The following is a 17,671-nucleotide window of genomic DNA, read 5'->3' as shown; positions in this document are numbered from 1 at the left end:
GGCACTTCTATAAAATATGTTTTTTTGGGGGCAATTTATATGGGAAATGGCTGGTATTTGCGCTTCAATCATTACGGCACCATGGCTGTTATGGTGTCAGGATGATTGAAACGCATTATTTCTATTAATACATTGTAATATAAAATTAAATGGTTCAACTCACCATAATGCAGAATCAGTGGGAGCCCTGAGGGTGTCTTTCACCATGTCGCCTGCCACCAAACGCGGATTGTCACTTTCCACGTCACTTGTCACCAAATGCGGATTGTTACTTGCCACGTCACCTGCCACACATCGCGGATTGCCACTTGCCACATCACTTGTCACCAAATGCGGATTGTTACTTGCCACGTCACCTGCCACACATTGCGGATTGCCACTTGCCACATCACTTGTCACCAAATGCGGATTGTTACTTGCCACGTAGCCTGCCACACATTGTGGATTGTCACTTGCCACGTCACCTGCCACACATTGTGGATTGTTACTTGCCACATAGCCTGCCACACATTGCGGATTGTCACTTGCCACGTCACCTGCCACACATTGCGGATTGTCACTTGCCATGTCACCTGCCACACATTGCGGATTGTCACTTGCCACGTCACTTGCCACACATTGCTGATTGTCACTTGCCACGTCGCCTGGCACACATTGCTGATTGTCACTTGCCATGTCGCCTGCCACACATTGCGGATTGTCACTTACCACGTCGCCTGCCACACATTGCTGATTGTCACTTGCCACCCCGCCTGCCACACATTGCGGATTGTCACATGCCACGTCGCCTGCCACACATTGCAGATTGCCACGTCACCTGCCACACATTGCGTATAGTCACTTGCCACGTCACCCGCCACCAGATGCGGATTGCCACATAGCCTGCCACACATTGCAGATTGTCACTTGCCACGTCACCTGCCACACATTGCTGATTGTCACTTGCCACGTCACCTGCCACACATTGCTGATTGTCACTTGCCACGTCGCCTGCCACACATTGCTGATTGTCACTTGCCACGTCGCCTGCCACACATTGCTGATTGTCACTTGCCACGTCGCCTGCCACACATTGCGGATTGCCACTTGCCACATCACCTGCCACACATTGCGGATTGCCACTTGCCACGTAGTCTGCCACACATTGCGGATTGTCACTTGCCATGTCACCTACCACACATTGCGGATTGCCACGTAGGCTGCCGCACATTGCGGATTGTCACCTACTGTGTCACTTTTCTGCTAAGGTGTTCTTTTGTTGAGTCCAGAGTGAAGATAGGCAGCAGAGAGATGATGTAATCTCTCTGCTGCACACAGCTTCCTGCACAGTGAGGGCAGAACTGGAGGGATGCAGAGCAGTGAGAGATGATGTCATCTCCCTGCTCCCCTGCCTGCTGGCTTCCTGATTGTCCAGCAGCCCCCCCCCCCACCCGTCCACTCAGCGCAGCCAGTCACCAGCGGAACCGGCCGCGCTGGTACCCGCGGAACCGGCTGCAGGTACCCACGGAACCGGCCGCGCTGGTACCCGCGGAACAGGCCGCGCTGGCACCCGCCGAACCGGCCACGGAACCGGTCGCGCTGGCACCCGCTGACCATATTCTCGGAGGGGGCAATTGCCCCGTTGCCCCCCCCTGGATCCGCCGCTGCCCCCTCCCCCATGCAATTTCGCTCTCCACCTTCTCTGAGTCATACAATAAATAGCAGCTAGACTTAAAATCAGTTTACTGTATCAGATCAGGCAGCGATTGGGATTGGTTGCCAGAGGTTACAGCATATCATTACCGCTGACTGACTGGTTGCTAGAGGTTACAGCACACATTAAGGCTCACTGATTAGTTGCTAAAGGTTACAGCACATGATTTCTGCTTGTTGATTGGTTGCTAGAGATTACTGTACAGTAATACTGCTCACTGGTTTCTATAGGTTACAGCACATCTTCTCCTCACTGCAGGGGGGCATGATATGCATATGAATGCTACCTTTATTTACATATCGATGCCGCCAGGCTCCGATATTTACATATGAATCTCACTGATATTTACATATGAATGATGGTTATTTACATGTAAACCCAGGGTCTGCAGGTGAGTCATCTTTACACAGCAATAGGGCAGAGCTGGGCAGCATTAGTAGCAGCACTTCACACAGATATCGGGACACAGCACAGGTCTAAAACTTCAAGGGACAAGGGAATTTAAACTGAAATGGTTGGCAAGTATGAGGCTGCTGCTTTGGCCCCCAAAACAATGACAGGGCCCAGGTCAGCTGCCCCTTTTGCCCTGCCTTAAAGACGGCCCTGTATCTTGCTCATGACAATACCAGTTTGGCCAGCAAGCCTTCATCCCCATAACAGTACTATCAGTGCCTCTACCTCCACAAAAGAATAACCATTTTTCCTTAACACCTCAGGAAATCATAATATGGGTGGAGACCCGTCTGTGGAAGTAAACAAGATCAGAGAGTTTCTGGATATCAGGAAGGACCATCGTGAAGATAAACTGGGTATGTGGCATCCTATCTGTAATGGAATCAGACAAGCACCACTCAGGCTTTTAATGAGATCCTGCAAATTGAATACACGTAGATGGTTCTGCCTAAAGGACTGTTAACTTGCCATCTAACTTTACAGGTTCATTAGATTGGTATCTCTTTTGAGGACACCATGTCCTTTGAAACATAAATGCCCAAATCAGAGCCGAATAATGCCCAAGGCAATGTATGCAGGAACTTACAGCCTAGAGAAAATGTCCAGGGGACCCAGCTACAACCTTCAAGCCCCTGCAGTAAACCAGGGGGATAGCATGATTGGTCAAGGCTGTACACCTGTCTGTCACTGCACTTACTGTGCAAGTGATCTGAGCTGTGCACTGAACAAAAGGCAAACTCCACTTAAATATGCTTTACTTTTTATTTTGCTGTTGTAGCTTGTCTGTTTATATCTTTTTCCATACCATTTTTATTTTATTTTCATTAAATCGGTATTTTAAACAATTTTAAGGCATTGTGCACTTTAACATTTTTTTGTTTTAACTAGGTTTTAGACCTCATTCACAAGGGTGTATTAAAGTGTATACTCATGTGAGGGCTGCGTTTATCCGCAAGGGGATGCACAGACGTTCCATGCATTCCTGTGTGGGCAGTCATATTCATGTTAACTGGGACATAGTCAAGGGCATAGCTATAGGAGTCACGACAGCGACCCAGCCCCTTGCTGCAGGGGGCCCGTGTGGCCTGTATCCAGGGCCAATCCTGGGTGGGTGTTCGGGATGCACCACACTAGTGATGGGAAGTCTGGATCTTTTAAGTGAATCGGTTCATTTCGAACTACTCACTGAAATTAACCGATTCAATGAATCGATTCTTCGGTTCACTTGCTGAGTCTACTGACAAGCAAGTGAACCGAAGCTCTGATTCAACCTTCTTAAATGATTAGAATCAAAAGAATGATTCTTCTCAGAAGGCTGGCAGGTCCTGGGGAGGTTTACTTGCATTTAGTTCCTTGCTACAAGCACAAGCACAATCCCATTATTCTGTCAGACCACAATTTGTCAGATCAGCCAGCGTCATCAATTTTGGTGACACACATAAAGCTGTGAAAATGAAAAGCTGATTTTTGTGCATGTGATGGGCCAACTACACAGTTAACATTGCTAGACATCAGATTTTTCCGTTCTCTTTACAGTGCATGCACAGGAAAAATGATTGTATTTTACTTCCGCGTGCAGGCGAAGTATCCACGGTAGTAAAATCCAATCGTTAGGCTCCTTTCACACTTGTGCGACTTGAAAGTCATGCAATTTTTGCCACGATTTTTACCGTGACTTTGATGCGATTTTGATGTGACTTGAAGGAATACTTATGTAATCTTGAGGTCTCTGCCTCAAGTCGCATCAAAATCGGACCAAAGTAGTGCAGTAACTACTTTGAAGTCGCTGTGACTGAAAGACCCACAGATATGAATGGTACTCATTGGAAATCTTGGGGTACGACTTGTCATGCGACTTTGTAGTCCCAAGTTGCATGATAAGTCACACAAGTGTAAAAGGAGCCTCATTATGCACTGTAAAGACTACGGAAAAATCTGATGGCTAGCAATCTTACCTGTGAAGTTGGCCCATCAGAATGCAGAAAATACACACAAAAACATGCTTTTTTTTTGATCAAATTCGTGTTCAAAACGAATCCGATGTGTGATTTCAGATGCATTCCTATAGAAGACAATGAGCCTGGAATTAGCATCTAAATCACACTGCAGTATTTAAAAAATGTACAGGACTCTTTTTAAATTTGCAGACAATTCGCACTGCACCGCACATATGTGAACCTGGCTCCATAGAAAGCCGGTTTGATTCACATGTCATGTGTATTGGATGCAGTTCATAATGCATCCAATTCACATATATGTGAATGGAGCCCTAGGAAGCACCGCTATAATTGATATTGCTTCACCAGTAGTTCATTATCATCTGTTTACCTTGCCTATTTATTATTATCTGTGTTGAATCTACTACTTATTAACATCATCTGACTGGGTATTGCTGCAAGCAGATTGTATTCTATAATTATTATTATTATTATACACGATTTATATAGCACCAACAGTTTACGCAGCGCTTTACAACGTAGAGGGGGGACAGCACATTTACAGTACAGTTCAATACAGCAGGGACAGGAAGGCCCTGCTCATAGAGCTTACATTCTAAAGGGAGGGGGTGGTGGTACAAAAGTTAATAGGTGCAGGGAATGATTTGATGGGGGTGGCTCGGGGGCAGTTGTTAGATGAGTGTGGGATAGGCTTCCCTGAATAAGTGAGTTTACAGGGATCTCCTAAAGGTGGACAGGTTAGGGGCTGATTGGACATACCTGGGCAGGGAGTTCCAGAGGATGGGAGAGGCTCTGGAGATGTCCTGAAGGCGAGCATGGGAGGAGGTAACAAGGGATCTAGAAATCAGGAGGTCCTGAGAGGAGTGGAGGGGACGAATTGAGTGAATTGCCTTGAATTACTTTGAAATACTCAATACAACAGTGTTATTGAAATCCATGTGCATTGCCTATACTTTGTGCTGAGTATTGTCGGTGACCAGGTTACTGAACATTGTCTGCTTAGTCCACGTATGAACCTAGAGTGTCAGAATGGTCAGGGTGCTTGCAAGGTCAGGGCAGTTCCAGAGCACAAACACCACTCAGCGGCCCTTCCGGGGGTAACGCTACACTGACACGGTTTAATAAAAATGACTTATGCCTTGACAACCCTTATAATGAGGTCAATGTTCCTTTCTCCTGCACAGATATCTATGTGTTCGGCCTGGGTAATCAGATCAGCCAGGATGAGCTCAATGATATTGCCTCTAAAAAGGATCGAGAGAAACACGTCTTCCAGATGGAAAGTGTAGATGCACTGAAGAAGGCCTTTGATGAGATAATCGGTGAGTAATTTTCTTTAATCGTCTATACAAAAGGAAATGTCATCAGAAAATGATCTTACCTCATGTTATCAAACAATATAAAAAATTGACAAAACTACCTGCATGTAGGGTACACGTTATGATGTTAAAGGGCATATCTGGCTAAAAAAAATAAAAATATTCAGTACTCTCAATAATACATGCACGTTTACAATCACAGAAAATCACAGTACCCATTGATCCTGCCAAAAATGAAATGATCTAATTTCCTGGTGTGAGCTGACAACTCTGCCTCTGCAGCACTGAAATCTCAAGCAGTGTTGTCAGCGCTGTCCAGGTCTCCAATTTGGACTACAGAACATCTCCTACTTATGTTAGTTACAATGGTTGACATTTACCTATAGCTCAGCCTATAATAAGGCTTACCTGTAGGTACAGTAAATATCTCCTACACTTGCAGCGTTTAGGAGATATACACTGGCGTATGTCCTCTGAAGGAACGACATGCCCATGTCGTTCCTTCAGAGCCTTGTGCTGTGAATAGCGGCTCCCACGTGCATGTGCAGGACTGATGTCATCGCAGCGCAGCCAATCAGACAGTTGGAGGACGTGAACCCAGACAGAAGACCGGGTGAAGATGGTACCCTTTCAGTGGGGGATGGGGGAGACAGATAAGCGGAAGTTCCACTTTAAGGACCAGCCCCTTTTCTGACATTTGTTGTTTACAAGTTTAAATTAGTATTTTTTGCTAGAAAATTTAATTACTTAGAACCCCCAAACATTATATATATATTTATTAAGCAGAGACCCTAGAGAATGAAATGGCAGTCGTTGCAATATTTTATGTTGCATTGTATTTGCGTAGCGGTGTTTCAAATGCATTTTTTTGGGGAAAAAATACACTTTCATGAATTAAAAAAATAACAAAACAATAAAGTTAGCCCAATTTTTTCATGACAGGTCCTCTTTATTGCGAGATCTGAGGTCAAAAAGATCTCAGATCTCACATTTACAAAAAAAGAATTGGATTTTTAACGCCGTTAGTTGGAAGTGATGTCAGACATCGCTCTGGTCCTCCAAGGGCATAGAGTCGAGTGGGGGCCATTTTGCCCTCACTCGACTTCCTGCCCATCGCTCCAGGGGATCGTTTTCCCCTTAGCCGACGGCTCTGTGGCGAATCTTCCTCCGGGACCACTTTTAGATGAAAGAGGATCGCCCCGGTTAAAAAAAATTCCGGGGTTATGGCAGCTAGCTGCTGCTATAACCACAGTATATAATGTCAAAGTAATGACGTGTATATATACAGTGGGCAGTCCAGAAGTGGCTAGTACTGATTGTCATCCACCAGCTCTTCACAACACACTTTGCTCATTACTCGGGTTCAGTCCAAAAGTCAAAGAGGGGAGCTTTATTTTGCGATGCCTCACACACACGTGGTTCCAGGTCCAGTCCTCGGGAAGCTTTCATTTCATTCCACAGTGGGCCCTAAGATAGGGACTTAGCCACTCAGTGGGGTGTGCCAAGTACCAAGCCACCCCTACCTACAGAACCTCCCTCACCAGCCTCCACCGATCCCTCTCCCAAACTGGTTGCATCTCCTTGTCATTCCTCAATTCATAACCTCAAGGGTTAACTAGTATTGAACTATTCATTCCCCAGCTCTCCAATATTCTGTAAAGCACACTCTGTTCCAAAGTAATTTAGACCAGCTAACTTCTCTTAAAGTGGTTGTTAACCCACGAAAAAAAACAAAAAAAACTTGCAAGACAAAAAGGCACAATGAGCTAGTATGCATAGCATACTAGCTTATTATGAAATACTCACCTTAGATCGAAGCCCTCGCAGAGGTCCGACACAGCGCTGCGACCGGCGACATGTCTCCCCAGGAGTTATTTCCAGTGCATCGCGGGCTCGGGGGCGCTACACTCCCCTACAGGCAAGCCTTATGGCCTCTAAACATGACCCGAAAATTTTCCTTGTATGATACCAGATTTTGAGATTTTCGTTTAGACAGTACAGTTGTCGTTCGAAAATACAATACAAATACATTACAACACATTAAATCACTTCTGATTTTTTTTTTTCTGTCGTACAAGAATTTTCGTGACTTTAGTAACCTATTCAATTTCTACTTGCGACTAGTAAGCAAAAAAAGTTGGAAGATCTGTCGTCCGATTTTCGGATCGTGTGTATGCAATATTATTGTAGGCTTACCTGTAGGTAAAAATGTGAAAGCAGGGTATACAACCGTTTTAAGTAACTTGGCATTGCAGTCAAACAGAGGAAACAGTCTTTCCCTAAATGAATTGTAGTGCTTCCCCTGTAAGGGCCGCTAGATTTATGGGTCTCCTCCCCTCACACAGCCAGGCAACAGGAATTTTCACACTTTCTCAGGGGCTTAATAATCAGATATTGTCATAATCAGATATTGTGATTCATTTATAATGACAATATCCCGTGAATATTAAATAAGTAACTTTTCATCAAACATGACTTTCTTTCGTAAAAAAAACTCCATAAATGGTGAATTGGTTGATTATGAAACACCATGTGATGTCCGCCATCATATACACTAACAGCTCACGTATTGGCCTATGTGTTAAATAGGTCAAAAACACTTTTCCCTTTTAAATGAGATCAATAACTGCATAATAATGATGGGATATTGTCATACATTAAGAGAACACATTGGGGGTTATTTACTAAAGGAAAATCCACTTTGCACTGAACGTGCACTTGGAAGTAAAGTTTCTGTAGATCTGAGGGGGACATGCAAGGATAAGAAAAAACAGCATTTTAGCTTGCACATGATTGGATGATAAAATCAGCAGACCTTCCACTCATTTCAGATCAACCCCTTAGATTTAGAGTGACTGCACTTCCAAGTGCACTTGCAATGCAAAGTGGATTTACCTTTCGTAAATAACCCCCATTGCTTTTAATTTGAAACACATTCACTGTTTTTTCTATATAAATGTATGCAATGGGGGTGTCACCGTTATTGATAATTTGCAATCATATGTTTAACCACTTCAGCTCTGGAAGGTTTACCCCCCTTCAAGACCAGGACATTTTTTTGCGATACGGCACTACGTTACTTTACCTGACAATTGCGCGGTCGTGCGACGCTGTACACAAATAAAATCGATGTCCTTTTTTTCCCACAAATAGAGCTTCTTTTTGGTGGTACTTGATCATGATCACCTCTGCAGTTTTTATTTTTTGTGCTATAAACAAAAAAAGACTGTCAATTTTGAAAAAAAAGTATTTTTTACTCTCTGCTATAAAAAACCCAATAAAAAGTTGTAAAAAAATCTAATGTATTCATCAGTTTAGGCCAATATGTATTCAGCTGCATATATTTGGTAAAAAAAAAATCACAATAAGCCTATATTGATTGGTTTGCACAAAGGTTATACCGTCTACAAATTATGGGATATTTTTCTTTACTAGTAAAAAAAAAAAATTAAGAAAAAAGAATCAGCAACTTATAGCGGGACTGCGATATTGTGGCAGACAACATCTAACTGACACTTTTTGGGGACCAGTGACACAAATACAGTGATCATTGCTAACAAATTTGCGCTGTCACTGTACTAATGACACTGGTAGGGAAGGGGTTAGCATCAGGGACGATCAAAGGGTTAAATGTGTCCCTAGGGAGACTAGGGAATGACTTGCTAATTGTGGGGGGGTGCTTTAAAGTGTTTGTCAGATCCTGATGCTTGTGCTTTGTAATCTGCCCCACTCTAAATCTGACACCTACATGCCCTCTTTATTCTGACCACGAAAGTCAAGGCTGCTCAGCCCTGATCACCGTGGTCAAAGTGCATCCCTCCGTCATACACCGCCCTGCTCTCCTCTCTCCCCCTCACCCCCTCACCCCCTCCTGTCAGCTGTGTCTGTTTCTTCCCCCCCGCTGCTACTACTATTAAAAATAAAAGCCTACAATGGCCACTGTCAGCCCCTCTATTAGAGGCTGGCATAGCACACTATGTACTTAAAGGAGCAGTCTAAATACCGATTTTCAGCTGTCTTCAGGCCAGTCACGTGACTCGCGGCCGCATTATAGCCGCATTACAGCTATGATCTCCCCTGCTGACGTCAGAGAGAGATCATGGCTCCTCCCACAGAAGACATCCATCAGAGCTGTAAAGTGTAAAATAAATAAATAAAAAAAGGTAAAATAAGAATGTTTTTTTTTTTAAAACGCGCCCCGTCCCGTTCGTGTGCAGAAGCGAACACATACGTGAGTAGCGCCCGCATATTAAAATGGTGTTCAAACCACACATGTGAGGTATCGCCACGATCGATAGAGCGAGAGCAATAATTCTAACCCTGTAACTTAAAACATGCAACCTGTAGAATTGTTTAAACGTCGCCTATGGAGGTTTTTAAGGGTAAAAGTTTGTCACCATTCCACGAGCGGGTGCAATTTTGAAGCATGACATGTTGGGTATCAATTACTCGGCATAACATTATCTTTCACAATATAAAAAATTGGGCTAACTTTACTTTTGACTTATTTTTTAATTAAAAAAAGTGTATTTTTTCCAAAAAAAGTGCGCTTGTAAGATACCTTCACAAATACAGTGTGACAGAAAGTATTGCAATGACCGCCATTTTAATCTCTAGGGCGTTAGAAAAAAAAAATGTATAATGTTTGGGGGTTCTAAGCAATTTTCTAGAAAAAAAAACTTTTGAACTTGTAAACAACAAATCTCAAAAAGAGGCCTGGTCCTTAACTGGATAAGAGGTCAAACCTAAACACTTTCAATTTGTATGCAATCAGGCAAGCCCTTGTACTACATAGTTGAAGCTACATATAAAGGAAATTGAATAAGAAAGTTGTATAATGTATGGCCAGCTTAAAGCGGTAGTAAACCCGCACATTTTTTTTTTTTTTTTTTAAACCTGCAAAGCAAAAGGCATAATGAGCTAGTATGCACCGCATACTAGCTGATTATGAAATACTTACCTTAGAACGAGGCCCCGACATCTGGCCCGATCCACGCCGAGGGAGCTGACATGCTCCCTCAGTGTTTCTTCCGGGTATCGCGGCTCCGGCGCTGTGAGTGGCCGGAGCCACGATATCGTCACTCCCGCGCATGCGCGCGGGAGATTTCATTCCGGCCGCCGGCTACTGCCGGATTTTCAGGCCGAGAATCCCCTTGTGCGCATGCGCCGCTGCAGTCAGCGGCGCATACCGAGGGGGATATCTCCTAAACCGTACAGGTTTAGGAGATATTTTTTTTACCTACAGGTAAGCCTTATTATAGGCTTTCCTGTAGGTAAAAGTTTAAAAATCGAGTATACAACCACTTTAAGAGTAGTTGCGCAGTAGTTTTTTTTCACTTTTTTTGTTAAAAATTACTGCCAAAAAGGTAGATAATAGTATCATTGAGGGCAGTTTAGTGCTGAGATTTTTTTTTTTTTCTTTTTGTACCACTGTCAGGACACAAACCTCCTAATATGATGATTCTTCATTTTCCCCCTATATTTACAGATGAAACAAGTGCATTTCAGATGTGTGGGCTTTCCAGGGATCATTCAGAAAAACAAACAACACATGATAATGAAAAATATCCATGGATTGCCAAACTTACAATCACTGTAAGTAGGGAACATGTAACCATGTAAAACATTTTTGCATACATACATGTGTAAGGTCATTGAAGAATTGTACACGTCTAAACGTGAATACTTTAGGCACTTACCTTATGCAGGGTTTCTTTTGGTCGTTCTGCCAGAGAGAACCTGTTTCTATGCAGAAAATAGCATATGTTGGTATGAATGAAATCGAATGCCGCTTGCACACGACCAGACTATCCAGAAGAATAGGTCCAACGGAATCATTCCGTCAGATAGTCCGATCTTGTGTGGGATAGTACGATTAAAAAATTCCGACAGACTCAAATCAGGAAAGCTGTTCGTCTGTATGCTGGTTCGACTGACAAAATACGACGCAAGAGGGCAGCTATTGGCTACTGGCTATTGAACTTCCTTTTCTAGTCCCGTCGTACGTAACTTTAGTCCGTTCGTGTGTGGGCAAGTCCGTTGGTTCGAAAGTCTGTTGTAACTCCGTCAAAAGTCTGTCGGGAAGACCGTCAGACCTTTTCTGCTGGAAAGCCCGGTCGTGTGTACGTGGCATAAGGCTTCATGCACACGGGCAGAAAACACGCTGATTTTAAGCTGGGTTCACATTGTTTGCAGAGTGTCCCTCAGGGGGTCCGGTGCGTTCCTGTACTCCATTATAGGGGTGAATTAGGTCCGAATGTTTTCCTGAATTCGGACTTGAAATGAAGCCGGTGTGAACTGGCTCCATTGACAGCCAGTTACACTCTTTTTGTCATGCGAATTGGATGTGGGGAAACCCACATTCAATTCGCATAAGCGTGAACCCAGCCTGAGAGGCATTTTATTTTTTGTCTTTAAACACAAAAAGAGGGGTAGAGCTATGAATAAAGGGACTCAGGTTCCTTTCTAAAGCTGAACTCCAGGTATGACCTTTATTCTGGGGCTGACCTGCAACTTTGTGGTGCAGCAACTCGGCCCCCCTCCCGCTCTCCCTCTTCACTGCCTCCTAGTGACCCCATCCCAAGCTGAATTCCCACTCCAGGTACTCACTGCTTACCTGGCAGGTTGGGCTGAATACGCCTGCTGCACCAACTCAGGGTTCCTGAACCGACCGGCGGGGATGCGGCTGAGGGCTGCAGGGGGGAGGTGGAGCAGCTCGGTTGGGGCTGGCTGGGGGAAGAGAACCTCTGGTGGGACAATGAGCAGGCCTCTACTCTGATAAGGTGTGTATCATCCATGCCAGGGTGTGCGGCCTGTGCTCTGTACTTATCCTGCACTCGGTAGGACACTGGTGAGGACCTTTTCCTCCTCTTCACAAGGAAGCCTTTAGGCATGTCTGCAGGGCCAGTGGAAGGGTTTTGTCCACTCAGGCGAAGGTGTGTTTTGCTGCCCCACACCCACAATCCAATTCCCCCCACCACGATATGGCATAAACTTTATTTGCGCTCCAGTGTGCTTCTCCCCACTGGCTACAGCATACCTCCCAACTTTTTTAGATGGGAATGAGGGACACCTATCAGCAAAAGTATGCAGGCATAGGACTCACCCCTTGTCATGCCCCCTTAAAGGAGAACTGTACAAAAAAACAAGATTGGTTAAACCCACAAGTGCTTTTTATTTTACCACTACTATTCCTTTATATTGGCTTTTGGAATTTACAAAATGCAGTAATTTAGAAATCAGATGAAAGGTTTAACACTGGGAAACACTTTAAGATAGATAAAAAGTGCATTTTATATACATCTATATAGATCAGAACAAAATGAGGGAAAAATGAGGAGGAACAAGGGACAGAGGGACATTGCGCCAAATCAGGGACAGTCCCTCAAAATCAGCGACAGTTGGGAGCTATGGACAGGCAGTTGGCAGGCGAGAGAAACTAAAACTTCCATGCTGTGTGCAGTAGGACAGAGAGCACAGCATTATGCCGGGTACACACGGGGAGTTCTTTTTGGTTCAACCCAGTGAGCTGAATGAAAAAAAACCTTACAGATCACCGTACTAACACATCTGATGTTAATACAGCAATCTCCCCTCTGACCTATTGTGTTCTGACAGGGGACCGCCCCCAAACCGGGACACACATTGGCTGTGAGCACTGATTGGATGCTGGTTTTCCAGACAATGTTTGGCCCATTTGTACCTGGCTTTAGGAAATGGAAGACAGGTATTTTAAAAATTAGAATTCCCAGCAAGTGGCTGGAGGATTTGAATTGTAGCACCCCAAAAAATATACAACAAATTTCCTTGTGCTTATATCCACAGGGATAAAACCAGAATACTTTAAATCTCTACAACATATATAACCCCAAAAGTTACCAATCTGCAAAAGCAGCAAACACAGCTTCAGTCAATTGATTAGGACAAAGGTAGCCCCAGCAGAGAACCACAGTAATGCCGTGTACGCACGTCCGGACTTTCCGGCAGACTAGGTCCGACGGTCTTTATCTCTCTGCGTGATCTGACCGGCTCTCCTCCCAGTTCCTCCCTGTGATCCCTGTGCAGTATTTTGTTTTCACTTTTTGGTAGAAGCAGTGCAGCCTTTTGGCAGGGCATTAGAATGGCCCAGGGGGCAATTGCCTCCCTGCCCCCCACACAGTTTGCCCCTGCCTTTATTGTTTAGTTACATTGGTCCAGCTTGTCACAATGTAAGTATGTATATGAATGTCATATATATTTTTTCTAGAGAATACAAGGCATTTTCTGATCAGACAAAGTGGAGATAGTAACTTCTCCTCCCCTGCTCTTTGCCCCTTCCATCTCAAAGCTAGCAGACTGTCTGGAGACTGCACTGTCCACTATTAACTCTTTCCTGTGGGGACCAAAAGTTCAGGCAAGCAGCACTGAGAAAGAAGGAGCCAACGGCATTGAAAGCTGTAAACTGCAAGTGCTGGGGTAATATTTTTAACAAATCGTCTACTGGGGAATGTTTATTGTTCTCAGTGTGTTAAACTAAAAAGACCTGCACGTTTAATACTACTTTGAATTGCAACAGATAAAGCTCCCATGGCAAAAACAATTGTGCCTATTTGTTTGACACTGAAAATGCAAATGTAGAGCAATAAAGAATCTTAGTTGGACAAACCATGATGATTTGAAAAATAAAAACACGAGACACAGAGCAATAATCAGGTATTTTAGGAGGTTGCTCATTCTGACCATTTTATCCTTCCAGAGGCCGGGAGGAGTGGAGAACTGTAAAGGATCCATCGTTACCCAAAACTTCATTCTGACTGCTGCTCACTGCTTCCACCTAGATGATCAACCACACTTTGTCACTGTGGAATTAGGTAAGTGATGCTGTAGAAGCTGCCATTGTTGTAACTTCATGTACAAAGAAAATAAAGGAAAACTTTAGTTAACAACCTTTTGGAAGCTCCATTTGATAGAAATAAACTTCAGTGACATGTAGGCCCTAGAAATGAAGATTGTCCACACATTTACAGTCTGAATGTACTAGCTCCTATAAATTGGCCAAAAAGAAATACACTGAGGTCATGGCTCCGCGTAGACCACTCCAGGTTCTCCACACCAAACTCACCAAACCATGTCTTTATGGACCTAGATTTTTGCACAATGACACAGTCATGCTGGAACATGGAACCTTCTTTGGTACAGAAGTATTAAATGCCTGGCCATCAGTAGTCACTCACTACAGGCAATAAATGCCCCGTATTCAGTGTAAGTAATACAGTTGCTCATAAGTTTATATACCCTGGCAGAATTGATGATTTCTTAGCCATTTTTCAGAGAATAAAAAAAAAATTTCATTCATGGTTAGTGTTTGGCTGAAGCCATTTCTAATCAAACAAACTGTGTTCACTCTTTTTAAGTCATAATCACAACAGAAACTACCCAAATGACCTTGATCAAAAGTTTACTTATGGTTCAGAGCCCTATGGCCGGTACGGATAAGGATGACAAACAGGGTTAACACAAACTTACCACTTGAAATGGACCTGAAAGTGTGCCTTGGTCTAACGTACGGTATACCAAAATAAGGGGGCATACCCTTGATAAGAAATGAGGATTAAATGAAGATGAAATTAAGTGAAATGAGTACTCTCGTGAGGAGTATGATGCCTTGAGAAATGCCCTAAAAAGGGGATAGGAGGGTGGGTATCGCACACAGGACCCGACAAGGAACACAGCCGAACGGGCTGATTAAATACCCCTCCGGGCTCCTCCCATGAATACAGTCCACCATACTGGCCTTCTTACTTATGGTTCAGAACCCTATGGCCGGTACGGATAAGGATGACAAACAGGGTTAACACAAATTTACCACTTGAAATGGACCTGAAAGTGTGCCTTGGTCTAACGTACGGTATACCAAAATAAGGGGGCAAAAACATTCTGGTAGGGGATAGTTCTTTATTAATTGAGTTTGATCATTGAGTGAGTTTAATAAGTGCCTGAGCCATTTCCACTTGCGGATTGTGGCTGTACCGGGCGAAGCAGGCAGACTCCCACCTGCCTAGCCTTTCAATGACATGGTCTAGGACCCCGTGACGGGATGCTGCTGAGGCTGCCCCAATGCGGAAGGAGTGACAGGAGTACCGGATAGGGTTCAGGTGAAAGTTGCGTAGAAGTACCCTCATGTGTTTCATAAACTGACCAGTACTCAAGGGCTTGACGAGAAAGGAAGAAGGGGACTGGAGTCCGACTGTTGGGGCAGGAATTTTTTGAAGGCCCTCCAGGCCATCTGGTAGGTTGACGGTGTTGCGAGAACGTGAGATGTTGACGAGCTTGGTCGCTGTTTGCAGATGTTGTGCTAAACAGGGGTTTAGCCGAGACTGACCAAGGATAATGGCTGATACTGGATCGGTTCCTGGCACCTGTGCAAAGAAGGTGTAGTTAAACACGACAGCGCATCTGCTGCAAGATTTCTCTAGCCCGGGAGCAATGTACAGTCAACTTTAAACTGAATTTATAATGACAGCTGTACCAGCCTACACAGGAAGGACATGACTGCTAGGGATTTAGACCTATCTTTGCAATAATCTCTGCTGGTTGTCGGTGGTGAAGGCCATAGTTTGCCCTGTCCAGTAATGACTCTAGAGCTGTGCGGCTGTTACTATGGGACAGAGCTGCCATGACGGGGTGTAGCTAAAGAGGGAAGAAATCCGGGTAAACCGGGGGTTTTAGGAATATTTCTGGAGGCCATGTCCTGTATACCAATGGTGGCCAAAAAAATTGCAGTGAAGCCTGTGATGGTCGCTACATCTGTCACTACCTGGGGTGATAGGGGCGAGATAGACGGTATGAACATTGATATACCGATCTACGTAGTACGGAACCTCTGACATTGAAAGATCCGCAGCATCCAGATTAAGGATCTGACAGGGGTCCTGAATCTGGGAGGGGAAGACCGGAAGCATGACATAAAGATCAACCCTGGGGAATGACCATATTGCAGAACTGAGCATTCTCAAAACAGACTGAAGCTGCTTCTAGGTATACCCCTGTGTATGGGTGAAGTGTTGAAAAACTGACCTGATAGTGTCAGCTTGTCAAGGGGGAAGCTGGCGTGCGAGGATATTTTGCATGTCCCTGAAGGTGGCAGTTGTGATGGGCAAGCATTTGGCATTAGCTACGGGCTGATGCTTCTGGATACCAGGTAGAGGGGATCTTACTCTATGGGCCGTAAACAGAGATGGCTCACCGTGGTCCTGTAAGGATAGAAATGCTGGATGCTGGCTAGATATAGCCTGATAGTGTTACGAGAAGAAGCCAGCTGCGTGTGGCAACTTGACATCTGGTGTAGAACGGAAGCTGAACTCAACTGTCCTAAGGAAGAAATGACCCTCAGGAACGGCGAGTGGCTCGTATGAAAATGCCACTGGGGCCAAGTGGCCAAATGAGTACCGCTGAAAATTATGTGTGGCTGAGTGCTACCGAAAGTGCTTGCAACGATATGCTAAGTTGCGCGCCTAGCCATGATAGCAAGTGTTGCACTTAAATGTGTGCTTACAACGATAGCAAGGGAGTTGATGTCACTGGAGATGTGTTTGTAGTGGCTGTGAGCAGTATGACTGCATGTGCTTGCGAAGACTGAAGAAGTTATGCCAGGATGCATGCTTGCTACGATTGCAAGAAGTTATGCTAGGATGCATAGTTAGCTAGGTCGAAAAAGACAAAAGTCCACCCAGCCCACGACAAAAATCAACAATTAAACAAACAACATAGCACAACCCGACACACCCAATGCTACACCCACAGCTGATCCAGAGGAAGGCAAAAAACCCCCGCAGAGCATGCTCCAATTAGCTACAGCAGGGGAAAAATTCCTTCCTGATCCCCCAAGAGGCAATTAGATTTCTCCCTGGATCAACCTACCTACAATATAGTACTCCGTTATATTACGTACGTTAGGAAAGTATCCAGGCCTTACCCAGCAATGCACTGAGCCAGCCAGAACTGTTTGCCAGCAAGGATAGCAATAAGTTTGTGCCTGGGGCTTGCTAGCGACAACTGCAAAGTTTATGCTAGGATGTGTGCTAGCAACCATTGCAAGAAGTCTATGCTTGGATGCGTGCTTGCAACGATTGCAAGAAGTTATGCCTGGGTGTGCTTGCGGTGATTGCAGGACGTTTGTGATTGGATGCATGCTAGCAACAATTGCACGAAGTTGTACTTGGATGTGTCCGAAATGAATCCGATATGAATCGGATGTAGGTATGAAATGA

General features: G+C 44.5%; 1 protein-coding gene across 1 annotated transcript in view; it reads left to right on the top strand.

The window, feature by feature from the left end:
* Window positions 1-17,671, top strand: part of LOC143983521 (complement factor B-like) — a 193,858-nt gene that overhangs the window by 98,703 nt on the left and 77,484 nt on the right. The window contains exons 9-12 of the mRNA XM_077483313.1: window positions 2,410-2,502; window positions 5,289-5,426; window positions 10,912-11,018; window positions 14,158-14,272. Coding sequence (XP_077339439.1) covers window positions 2,410-2,502; window positions 5,289-5,426; window positions 10,912-11,018; window positions 14,158-14,272 — 453 coding nt within the window. The remainder of the gene's footprint in view (window positions 1-2,409; window positions 2,503-5,288; window positions 5,427-10,911; window positions 11,019-14,157; window positions 14,273-17,671) is intronic.

The sequence above is a fragment of the Lithobates pipiens genome, unplaced genomic scaffold, assembly GCF_037356315.1.
Source record: "Lithobates pipiens isolate NorthernLeopardFrog02 unplaced genomic scaffold, aLitPip1_a1.2 Scaffold_1, whole genome shotgun sequence".
NCBI lineage: Eukaryota > Metazoa > Chordata > Amphibia > Anura > Ranidae > Lithobates > Lithobates pipiens.
This window is presented reverse-complemented; position numbering and strand designations above follow the sequence as displayed.